Source organism: Adiantum capillus-veneris, chromosome 21, assembly GCF_014529385.1.
Source record: "Adiantum capillus-veneris isolate H3 chromosome 21, ASM1452938v2, whole genome shotgun sequence".
In the NCBI taxonomy this organism is placed as follows: Eukaryota; Viridiplantae; Streptophyta; class Polypodiopsida; order Polypodiales; family Pteridaceae; genus Adiantum; species Adiantum capillus-veneris.
In genome coordinates, this window is record NC_140951.1 from 84,838,807 (window position 1) to 84,851,186 (window position 12,380).

General features: G+C 43.2%; 1 protein-coding gene across 2 annotated transcripts in view; it reads left to right on the forward strand.

The window, feature by feature from the left end:
* Positions 1-1,061: 1,061 nt before the first annotated feature.
* The window catches only part of LOC147431273 (DNA topoisomerase 1-like), a 114,337-nt gene continuing 103,018 nt past the window's right edge, over positions 1,062-12,380 (forward strand). The window contains exons 1-9 of one of the 2 annotated variants that reach the window (XM_086493885.1): positions 1,640-1,771; positions 1,854-3,408; positions 3,735-3,929; positions 4,021-4,101; positions 4,185-4,244; positions 7,721-7,815; positions 8,242-8,398; positions 8,477-8,602; positions 9,089-9,169. In XM_086493885.1, coding sequence (XP_086350011.1) covers positions 1,990-3,408; positions 3,735-3,929; positions 4,021-4,101; positions 4,185-4,244; positions 7,721-7,815; positions 8,242-8,398; positions 8,477-8,602; positions 9,089-9,169 — 2,214 coding nt within the window. In that variant the 5' untranslated portion in view covers positions 1,640-1,771; positions 1,854-1,989. Of the gene's footprint in view, positions 3,409-3,734; positions 3,930-4,020; positions 4,102-4,184; positions 4,245-7,720; positions 7,816-8,241; positions 8,399-8,476; positions 8,603-9,088; positions 9,170-12,380 lie in introns of both variants that reach the window. The other variant, XM_086493884.1, reaches the window with a different exon arrangement.

Below are 12,380 nucleotides of genomic sequence, written 5' to 3' on the forward strand. Positions count from 1 at the left end.
CAAAGTGTGAGGTCCAATAAGAAGGGAAGGTTCTCCCTAGAGGGAGGAACTACATTGCCAAGTGAATGGTCCAAACGAGGGTAATTTCTTGCACAACGACTCGACCATTGCCCACACTAAGCACACACGAAACACATGTGATGGAGAAAGCGAATCTTGACTAAGGAAGGCCCTGAACATAGGCTTGCTTCCTCCTTTGTCATGTGGTAATCTTTCGCACCAATTTTTAAAAGTTTCTTTTCTTAACACAATTTCCTGTTGCTATGATGATATAAAGCATCTATCACATTCTACATGTATTATTCTTATATTAGTCTTCCATAATCTTCCTTGTTGGTTTAGAAAGATTCATATGTACCCAAAGTGTACTATCCCTCCATAGCAAATGATGACAATCCCTCTACAACGAATGACGACTTAACAAAATGTTCATCCTAAATGATTTCTATAGTGCATGCCAATATTTAGAGGGCTATATGGAGTAGCTATGTAGGGTCTCCGATAGTGCACACATGCACCTTCCTTGTTCAGTGTCGTGTTGCAACCAACTCTCATATCAGAAATAAGATTTTGTGCAAATGCACTACAATGCAAGTTGTTTTATCTTAAGTAACGGAGAAAAGATAAAGGAAAGTTATTGCTCTAGGCTTGATAGAGGGGACAAATTGAAGTGCCAATGAGTGTTAGACTTCCCTTCATCTCTTGCACACTGTAATGCTATTGTTTGCTTAAATAAGCTCGATCTACAAGCTTTGGCATGGTATCATAGTCACAGAGGCTCAAGCATGGTGCATGCTACCCCACATATTGCCATCTTATGACCCTTGTAGGAAGTGACGCCGTGGTGAAGTTAACAAGATGTAAAGAACTAGTAGGGTCACCACGCTATGCCTCAAAAAAGGTTGACCACATGATTGATATAGCGTGTGCGACGTGATCGATATAGTGCATGTGGGCACACACATTCGATTAATCTTCCTTAAACTTTCAACATTTTGTCATATGTTGAAGTTATATTTCAAATTTATAATCAACATAAGATCTTCTCATGCAAGCAATGGTATGTTTGCAAAAGTCCTACATACATTACAGCCATGGCTACCTTACCTAAGAGGTTTTTCCTGAGCTTAATTCGAATTTCCCGCGACAAATCACCAGAGAAAGGCATGCATCGCCCTTGTTAGCAGGACATCTTCTTGACTCCAATCAAGCAGCTGCTTGTTTGGAACAGATCAAGCTTCATCTTCTAAAGCGGTGAATTCTACTCTCCAGCATTGATTTTCGCTTCGACATAGCGTAGCGAAAGCATTACCTGCTCAAATTTGCTCTCCATAGCCAACTTTTCAGTGTAGTTGCTCGTCTTGAAAACCTTATTTGACGATGGCGGATGACTCCGACGATGATAAGCCACTGCTGTTCCAGTTCAAGAACTCGAAAGTCTCTGCTCACGTCAAGCATAGGGCTTCATGCTCTAAAGAGAAACCCAGCAAGTTTTCTGAGTGTAGAGATGGTGATAAGTCTCTGGAACTCATAGTCAAGCCACCACAGAAACCTGGTGTGCTGCACGATGAAAGCCCTAGCCCTCCCGAACTACAACCCAGCAGTTCAGCAGGAAGGGTGTTCGCGCAAAATCCAGCTTCAGTGAAAGTCTACGCTAAGAGAAAGAAGCATTCAGATGATGAAATCAGGGGTGCAAAAAAGATTAAAGCATCAGGGGCTCCAAACCATAACAGTCATTTTTCTGTGCATGCAGGCAGGAACATTGATCCAGGTAAAGGAGTTAATGGAGTTAATATCGATGACAGTAATGGATGTAGAGAGCATGATGCTGATGTTTGTGCTGTTGATAGCAGCAACAGTCCCATTGTCGATTTTGAGGGTAGAGATCATGATAATTCAAATGGTGGCACCCATGTTGTATTAAAACCCCAAAAGCAGAAGCTGACAGATAAAATAGACGATCCTAGGCTGTCATGCAAGGCGTCTCATATGCACTCCTTACTGTCCAAGGCAGCAAGCAGGATTGGTTCTGTTAAAGAGGAAGAAGAAGATGATGACTTACCACTGAGTAAAATGACCCTCCCCAAAAGAAGCAAAGGTTCTGCCATAAAAGATGTGGCAATGTTATTGAATAGAAAAGAATGTAAGGCAGAAGGTAATATCATTCTAGTCAATAAGGAAGAGGAAGAGGACAACTTACCTCTGAGTAAAATGTCTCGTCCCCAAAAAAACAAAAAATCTGCCATGAACGGTAAGAAACCCATAGCTGACGACAGTGCAGTCAAGGAGGATGGCTATCACATTAACCTGAGCAAATCAGACAAAGAACCTGCAGATGTTTCTAAAAACAAGACCTGTCCATCAGTGAAGAAGCAAAAGGATTGGGCTGAAGAGCAGCGGTTCTGTTTGTCTAAAGAAGAGGAAGAGGAGGATGATGACCACCTACCTTTAGGTCAGATGTCTCGGCTAAAAAAAAGAAAAGCTTCTTTGGAAGCACAGATGTCAGATGAAAAGGAAACAGGTAAGGAGGGGAAAGAGAGGGGAAGGGATATTGCTAACATTGTCACTGTTGAAAAGAAGAAACTTTCAGCGGAGGGAGGTGCTGATAATTCTGCTAGATTGTCTGAAGACAAGAAAGACAACAAAATCCCTTGTGCTGATGATGTTTCTTTATGCAGACCAGCATGCACAAAGAGCGACAAGGTGGCAGATGTGACAAAAAAAGTTTCAGGTAAAGGTGCAGATGGAAGAGCTGGGCTTGTTGGCAAGTCCAGAGCAAAGCAGCTTCTTGCATTGTCAAAGTCTCTTGAAGATACAGACTCAGAAGAGGAGGAAAGAGAAGATGCAGATGATGATGATTATGACGATGATGATGAGGAGGAGGAGGAGGAGGAGGAGGAGGATGTAGACGACTATGAAGATGAGGATTACAATGTCTCCAATGCTGCGAAGAGTACTGCCGTGAAGTCCAAGAGTGGGGCAAAGACAACATCAACTATGTTGAAAGTTAGGGCTTCAGGTCGACCCAAGACCCCTGTTTCTTCACCAAAATCAGCAGAAAGGGTTGGCACAGAGGATGACGACGATGACAATGACCATGCCAGTGATTTTGATGATGATGATGATGTGGAGGAGGACAAAAGTTCAGAGGAAGAGGATGATGAAGAATACAATGTTTCGAAAGGCACTTCAAAAAGAAAGAAAAAGGTTGCTGCAACTAAGAAAGATGCCAAGGGAAAGGAGGCTAGAAGGGTTAAGAAGATGAAGGATGTGCCAGGGGCAGGTGGAGGGCAAAAATGGACAACTCTTGAGCACAATGGGGTCATATTTCCTCCTTTTTACCAGCCCCATGGTGTGAAAATGCTCTATGAAGGAAAACCTGTGGATCTTACATCTGAAGAAGAAGAGGTTTGTGTCGTTTTTGTCTAAAGCATATGCCATTTTCTCCATGCAATGTTGTGCACAACTTTTGGGATCAGGATATTTTGCATACAGTCTAAATATGTTGTCCCATCATAGATAATCTTCCATCAATATGAAACGTTAAGAAGGATCTGTAAAATACAACAGATTTGTTAAGCAGTCATCAAAAGTTGCAACTTTGTGCAGAGGAAGTAGGAACCGGACAATAGTCTTTTCCTTCGTTGTCACATCCACTCTTGGTACATCAGGTTCATAGAGTGTAGGCATTTACACTGAAGATGAATCAGCAGTATATACGTGTTGTGTTGTAGGTTGCAACAATGTTTGCTGTGATGAAAGAGACTGATTATGCAACAAAACCCAAGTTTCTGGCTAATTTCTGGAATGATTGGAAAAAGATATTGGGGCCAAACCACACAATTCAAAAATTCGAGGATTGCGATTTCTCTCCTATATACGAGTGGCATCTTGCAGAGAAGGAGAAAAAAAAGCAGTTGTCCTCTCAGGTATGATCACTGTGCTCACACTGAGAGTCTTTTTGGGTGTAATCATGGATGTTACTGCTGAAGTTTTTGATCAAACCATGCACTATGGCAGGAGAAGAAAGCTATTAAGGAAGAGAAGGCTAAGCAGGAGGAAAAGTATATGTGGGCTGTTGTTGATGGCGTGAAAGAAAAGGTTTGATGATATTTTAAAGTCTGTTGTTTGCATATAGATTTGCTTTGGACAATTTTATCGATCTATTATAAATTACCCATCAGGTTGGGAATTTTCGCGTGGAGCCTCCTGCTTTATTTCGAGGTCGTGGGGAACACCCAAAGGTGTGGTATTTCTAGTTACTACTGCTGTTCATCTATTTATGGTGACCTTTAATTGGGGCAGTAAATAAGCAATCTTCTAGTTAAAGCATGGTTCCTATGAGACATGTTTCTGTATTTCTGGAGGGTGAAATGTGAAACATTTCAGCTCAAATCAAATGTTGGTGGCAAGGCAGAAGTGAACGATTATACTAAATGGCATGTTATGAATATTTCAGTTTAGTGTGTCAATGTGCTTTGCCATTGGAGTGAAACAACATGCTTCAAAGGTGAAACTTTTTGAAATTCAAATGTGCCGAGGACAGTTTAAAATTTCAACCAGAGACTAGACACATTGTTTTGTTGAGTCAATAGTGTGTACGGCAGGATTTGAAAGTCGGTTATGTAGTTTTGGCATTCAGTATCTTTTATCTGTGTTGTCTCAAAGTTTTAGCAAGATATGAGGCGTCTCTAGTGAGGATTGCTCTTTATCCAGGCAAAGATACGTTGGACTGCTGATTGTTGGAGGTCTAAATAGATCTAGTTGTTCTAAACAAATATGAACATTTTAAGTTGGGACTTTGTGTAGTGAGGTGGTTTTTGGAAAGGACTTTCTTTGTTTTGTTGACTGTTTAGTAAAAAAACATAGAGTTCTTACTGGCTTGTTTGGACCTTTTTCTATAGCTTTTATAAGGGAATGATGGCCCTAATTAGCCTCTGCAAAGCTAAAAGGAGAGGAACGTGGGAGGTTCAGCTCTTGGCAAATGCCATGTGTTTTTCATTGATCTTTAGTTACACGTGATGTGTGAAATTTGTGTCCAGGCCAAAGATGCAATTGGCGATTGCATCCATCTTGCAAAATCACAATGTCTCCGTCTCTAAAAAGGTGGCCCATTCCAAAGTCTGAGTTAGAGTCAGAATCTTTCTATGCAGCCCAATGACTTTCTCTCTCTAGGGACTGCTGATTTTTACTCTGTAGCCTGTTTTCTCACTCAAACAGTTTTCTTCTCTCTAAACCCAACTTTCTCTTTGTAGATTATTTTCTCTTTTTAAAACAATTTTTTATCTCCCGACAAATTTTCTCTCTAAAATCTGCTCATTTTTCTCTTGCAGAAAATTCTGGCAGAATTTCTCTCTCCAAGAGCTGATTTTCTCTCTTCAAAATTTGAAGACTGTTTTTCTTCTCTCTTGCTTATCATGTTTGAAAGGTACTTGCTTTTGTTTTGCCCTATAAGCACTGGCTTTTTTCTTTTCCTCAAAAAGCACTCGCTTTTTGATTTTTCTTCAAAAAGCACTTACTTTTTGCTTTTCCACAAAAGGCACTTGCCTCACGCTTTTCTCTGGAAAGCACTGGCTTTTGTGCTATATTTTTGCTCCAGAGTACGAATATGTGTGTGTGGAGGAATGATACTGATCTAGATAAGGCCTCAACTACGATCAGTGGTGCTGTTATTTCTGGGCTGAGGCCTTAGCTGAGAGCTCTAATCATCCAAGAGATTATGGATATCAACAGTCGTTCCATTGGTCTCCATCCCTCATATATGTGTCCTGATTTACTGTGATGATCTAAGCTGGCCCCCCATATCTGTACACCATAGAGTATGGCTGATGTGACCAGAGTGTCAAAAAGCCATAGCTTGGTCCATGGCTCTTGGAACTGCACTTGTGCACGTATCCTCTTTAATCCACCCAATGATGCATATCCTCTAGTCAGCCTTGCCTCTGCTGCCCCTCTCAAGGAGAAAACAGGCCCACTGAAGACCACTCCCAGGGAGGTATAAGAATCCACATACTCCACAGTCTCTTGTCCACATAAGAGAGCATTGGATCTAAAATGCTGGCACTATGCACTGCAATCCACCCAGATACAAGGGCGGGAGGGGAGGGGGGCCCATAAACTACCCACTAAATGGGGGCACCTTGAGAAAAAATATGCCGCATCAGCCAATAAATAAAAACCTTCAAACAACCGAGACGTTGACCCTCTATAACCCAGGAACTAGGGTCTTGACTCCTGTCTCATGTTAGCCTACCAGTTGGGCACATACATGGTTTTGTGCCATCTGAAAAGGTACATCTACCTCAAATATGGGGGCACAGCCACAAAACAGCCCTCACTCCGTAATCTGCTCGTGGGAGATGTTGGAGCCACACTGGATAGAAGATGGTCTAACACACTTCTACAGAGATTGTTGATTTTGATTCTCTATACTTACTCTCTCTAGGTTGTTATTGCTCGTGAAAACAACATTCTCTCTTGGCAAAGTTTCTTTCTAAAATTTGCTCGATTTTTTCTCTCTAGAAATCTCGCAAAATTTCTTCCCAAAATATAGCTAATTTTTTTGTCTAGAATATTCTTCTCTTTTTTCTCGCCTTTTATGTCTGAATGGACTTGCTTTTGTTTTTTTCCTGGAAAGCACTTTTTTTTTTTTCCAAAAAGGACTTGGTTTTTTCTTTTCCCTGAAAAAAACTTGCCTTTTTCTTTTTCTACAAAAAGCACTTTATTGCTTTTTTCTTTTCTCCAAAGAGCACTTGTTGTACAGTTTTTCATGAAAAGTACCTGCTTTTGGGCTTTTGTTTTTAGGATATGATTTTGCTCCAAAGAATGAGTTCATGTGAAGTCTATACACAGTCTAAAAATAATGGCAAGGCTTTTTGCAAAGTTGCTTTTTGTCCTAGCTTTTGGAAGGTAGAGCCTATATAAGTAAGAATGCATCAGAGATCGATGGCGCCCGTGGTTGAGTAATTGTCTAAACGATATTGGTACAAAGTTTGAACACAGTGTGAGACCGAGTGCTCTTTTGCACACTTTGCACCCATGATTTTGTGTGTCAAGTGCAAGGCTCTACAGGACATTGGCCAGTTATGCCAACCTAGAGCTAGAGTCTGATATTCCTTCTCCCATTGGAATGGTTTGGCTCTTTAAGCAGAGTGATGGCCTTTAATGATAGCAATGCTTGAGTCTTTCTTCTACAGGGTTGATGACACGACCAACAGAGAGGGAGCACGGGTGTTGATAAAAGCCATTTGAGAGATCTCTTGCATCCATGTTCATTTTTCTTTGTTTGTAGAGGGCGACCCAGTTGAGCAGTACCGGTCAAGGCTCAATCAATCTGCTTTTTAATGGCATGGGCAGATTAGAGCTTTGATTGTTCAGCACCAACTCAGGGGGAGTAATTTGTGATGGATATTGTGGTGAAGTAGCTTGGCTCTGTACTACAGGGGCCCACGAGAGAGCTTCTTAGATGATTGAATCATTGTTCTGCTTAGTGCCTTTGCACCACTGCATTGTAAAGGCACCACTGCATTGTGGGCTGCCTACTGTTTATTGTGGCCTGAGCTCTGTTGTTGTTGTGACTTTTTGAAGGCAAAAATTTTGTATTTTTGATTGCCCCCAGTCTCTTTCAACGTATGTTATTTTCCAACTTAATCTGCATGTTTTAAAGAACTGCTTGTGCTTTTGGTTTGCTTCTGCGTGATGTTTTCTATCATGATTTTAGATGGGAAAGTTGAAGCGGCGCATCTATCCTGAAGACATCGTGATCAACATTGGTGCAGATTCACCAATACCTGAATGTCCGTTGCCGGGTCACAGGTAGAATTCAAAGGTTTTGATCTGGAAACTATGTCTTGCTTTTATCCCGTTTATATTAGAAACTTGATTCGATGGTCACCTGCTGCGGTGGGTGTATTGGGCCTGTTTATTTTGATTCCATTGGTAGATCAAACTGTGCTGAGCTTTCACTGTCTGCCCGCCATCTAGTGCCAGAGTCCGATGCTTTTCCTTAAAAACATAGAGGCCGGTATCCCTGACTGATTACAATTGATAACATTAACATGCTCTCGATACATGCTGGCACTCTGGTTAAAATAATCACTTTGGGGCAGTGAAAATAATCTTATAGTCTACTGAAGTGTCATTAAATGATTGAAGCTGCTTTTTATATCAATAGACGGATGAATTATTTGTGTATAGTAGCTCTGTGGGTTTTGACTTTAAGTTTTGTGCAATTGTTTGAAGATGGAAGGAGGTAAGGCACGATGACACAGTTACCTGGCTGGCTTATTGGAATGACCCCATCAATACAAAGGAACAGAAGTATGTCTTTCTATCACCAAGCAGTAACTTAAAAGGTCAAAGTGACAAGGAAAAGTATGAAAAAGCTCGAGTACTTAAGGTATGGTGTTTTGCTGAATGTAAAGCTGAGCTATCTGGCTTGTATTGTTTCACAATTTAAGGTTTCACGGTCTGGCAGGATTATATCAAAGACATCCGGAGAACTTATACCGAAAACTTCACTTCTTCAGATCCTACTTCAAGGCAAATTGCTGTTGCTACTTACCTTATTGACCAGCTTGCCCTCAGGGCTGGTAATGAAAAAGTATGCTATTTTTATGCTCTAATGATATTTCTACTTGGATGTTGAATTATATCCTCTCTTACACCCCTTTGAAGTGTCACAAGTTAGTTTCTTCCTTGATATCAGATTGTGTCAGTCGAGTGTAAAAGTGCAGTTGTATGCTGATGGAATGTTCCATATTTGTGTGTTGCATCTTGGAAATGGCTGGGGTAGGTGCAGTTCAGACACCATAATATGAAGCAGCCTTCTTAGGAGAACAAGCAGAGTAGGAAACCTTACAGTTTTTTAGGGAATTATCTCTAGTAGGAATAACGTTTCCAAGTGTTCTGGTCTAGGAGTTTTGATAAATGCAAAAAGGAAGGTTTGAATGGGAGTTGTTGCAATCAGTGGATGCTTTATACAACAGCAACAATTTAACTTTCGAATATACCCTAATAAAGCAAGCCAGTCGCTTGATTCTGTAGTATCAGCAGTTCAATTGTTGATTTGGCCGACTACAATATGCAGGATGATGATGAGGCAGACACTGTTGGATGCTGCTCTTTGAAGGTGGAGCATGTGACACTAATCCCTCCAACATCTCTCCAGGTCTGTGCCTTGTGTGTGTTTGAGAGAGAGAGAGAGAGAGAGAGAGAGAGAGAGAGAGAGAGAGAAATGAAATGAAATGAAATGTTATATTAACGTCTTCAAAAGGCCATAGTGACCTATGAAACCAGAAAGTTACAAAGTGGTGGATCTGATACAAAGTCAGAGTAACAAAATAACCTAACAACAGTACAAAACAAAGATATATATTATGGGATTCTAGATTGGTTGATGTGAGCTAAGCCGAAAACTAAGAAAAAATGGGCGGCTAGTTGGGATAGCTGAATCACAAGAGATCTAGCATCGGTCGTTGGCGAATCTCATCAATTTCCTCCATGGTTAGTAGTCTGACCGGGCGTCGTGCATGCCTGGCCAGTGTGCTCTGAATCTTTTGACGTAGCCTCCGTCGATGCTGTGTAGTCTTGCGCAGTCGTGGGCGCCTGGATTTCCCCAGTTCAATCGCTCGGTCAATCAGTGTGCCTCTGGGTGAGACGGGGGGGAGCTCTGCTGTGGGAGTGGTTCTTGCGGCTGTCCCGTGTCTGCTCTGAAGAAGTCTGTATTCCGTCTTTGAGACTGGTTAGCCTCGCCATTCATCAGGCTCTCTCCGTGTCTGCGCAGCTCGAGCAAGAACAAACCCAGGCATCTTTGATCTTCGTATCCCATTACTCTTGAGAGCGGTCCAAAACCCTCTCTGAACAAGCAATGGAAGCGGCCTTGTATCTTGTAGTAGACGGGGTAGCGGCATGTATAACGCAGCTTTGTCTCAGGTTCCATGTCACACAAGGGGCATGTCCTGGCCTCTGCTGGTACTCCGCTGTATCTCCCAGTTTCAATCCGTAGCCGGTGAGACGATGTGCGTAACTGGCCAATAGCACACCGTATCCCATGAGATAGGTGGGTATCCATGTATCTGGGTCTCATCACAAAACCATCTTCCGTAAGCTGGAGAAGGTGGTCTCTGTAGAAAGCCATCTTCGTGCCCAGTTCTTGTGCTGGTTGTATCCATGTCCTCCTGGTGTCTAGCTGGGTCAGGTCTTGGCGGATGAGCTTGGTGATCTCCGACTGTGTAAGAATGAGAGATGGTGCATCCAATGAGTACTGGAATGGTGGCAGCCTGTCTATGCTGAACCCGTGCGCCTGAAACCATGATGTCATCTCCCCATACCAGCATGTTGTATCTCCTTGTATGGCTAACTGTCGAGAGGACTCAAGTGCTATGCGAGCATATCTGTCTCTGGGAAGTTCCCATGTGCGGTTTATGAAGGAGACTGATCTGGTGAGCGCCTCTACCACTAGTGGGGGGGCCGCTAGCTCTGCTTGGATAATGGCCCGTGGTACTGATGCCTTGGCTCTAATGAGCCGCGAGATCATAGAGACGAGAGGTTTCTCCATGTTCCCCCATCCGTTTGTGCGACCCGGCCTCCCGTGGTGATCCAATGAAGGTCCCCATATCTCAGCCCCATAGAGCAATGCTGAGGCCACCAAGGTGTCAAAGAGCCAGAGCTTCGTCCGGGGTTCTTGAAATTGAACTTGCGAACACATCCTCTCCAATCTACCCAATGCTGCGTGGGCTCTAGTCAGTTTGGTCTTTGCTGCTCTTGTGAGTGAGAATGTGGATCCAGTAAAACCACTCCAAGGTAAGTGTGTGTGTGAGAGAGAGAGAGAGAGAGAGAGAGAGAGAGAGAGAGAGAGAGAGAGAGAGAGAGAAATGAAATGTTATATTAACGTCTTCAAAAGGCCATAATGACCTATGAGACCCGAAAGTTACAAAGTGGTGGATCTGATACAAAGTCAGAGTAACAAAATAACCTAGCAACAGTACAAAACAAAGATATATACTATGGGGTCCTAAGTTGGTCGATGTGAACCAAGCAAAAAACTAAGCCAAAAATGGGTGGCTTGTTGGGATAGCTGAATCACAAGAGATCTAGCATCGGTCGTTGGCGAATCTCATCAATTTCCTCCATGGTTAGTAGTCTGACCTGGCGTCGTGCATGCCTGGCCAGCGTGCTACGAATTTTCTGTCGTAGCCTCCGTCGATGCTGTGTAGTTCTTCGCAGCCGCGGACGCCTGGATTTCACAGCTCAATTGCTCGGTCAATCAGTGTCTCTGCTGTGAGACGAGGGGGAGCTCTGTTGTGGGAGTGGCTCTTGCGGCTGTCCCGTGTCTGCTCTGAAGAAGTCTGTGATCCGTCTTTGAGACTGGCTAGTGTCACCAGGAGGTGTATTTTTCCTGTTGCCTTCCGTAAATAAGTACTGGATATTTTTATTTATTTTTATTTTTACTTGTTTTCCTCGGAACCCTTGAAAAGGTGCAAGTGGACATTGCATGGCCAGTGTGAAACGGCTGCGGCCGAATAGGTTTCTCACAGCGGGAGTCTGGGTCGGTCAGTCTGGGACTGGTCGGGCCAGTTAGCACTGAATTCTGATGAGTATGGAAGCCTGTGTGCGCCAAATGAAGTCTGGGCCACTCGAAAAGTCACTTATAACTTTATAAGTCAGTGGGAACTAGAGAATTAACTCAAAAGGGGCAAACTGGACACATGGCGGCTCCAGGGAGTTTTGCCACTTCCAGCATGAAGAGGGGGCGCCCAATTTGAGAGGAGGCTAATTTTTGATCATAAGTGAGCTACAGTGTGTGTGAGTAGTGGGTGCAGGTCTACAGCTTTAATGGAAAGCTTGCCTTCTCCTCTGTCTCATGTAGCCCGATGATTTGCTCTCGTGCATCTCTCTCCCCTTTGGCACATATGGTAATGCCCCACTAGTTGGGTTACTCAGTTGAACATGTATAGTTCTGGGGGTTTATGCGCGTTTACCAAGGCAAGAGCCTTCTGAACAGGAACCGGATTAGCTAATTGCTAATCCCTCACAGGTACGCACAGTTCCATCGCGAAAGATTGCGAGTTCGGAGAGTTTTCTCGCGTGAAAACTCGTCCAATTCACAGGGGAACTGTCCCATTGCGTGCGGGAACCTTTGGGACACGCATAGGCGTGTTCGCTCCGCTAAAAACGATCCGAAACAGCGAATTACAGCCTGCTGTGTTTTTCTGCAGGTTTAGGGTTTCGCACCTAAACTGCAAGGGAACACCGGGGGAGCCTCGTGAGAGCCTTGGGATGCGTGTACAGGCTTTTGGGCACCCGGCAGTGAAAACCAGGGAATTACAGCCCGCTGAATTTCTGTGACAGCTCACCAGAAAGCTTCCAGATAGCGAGGG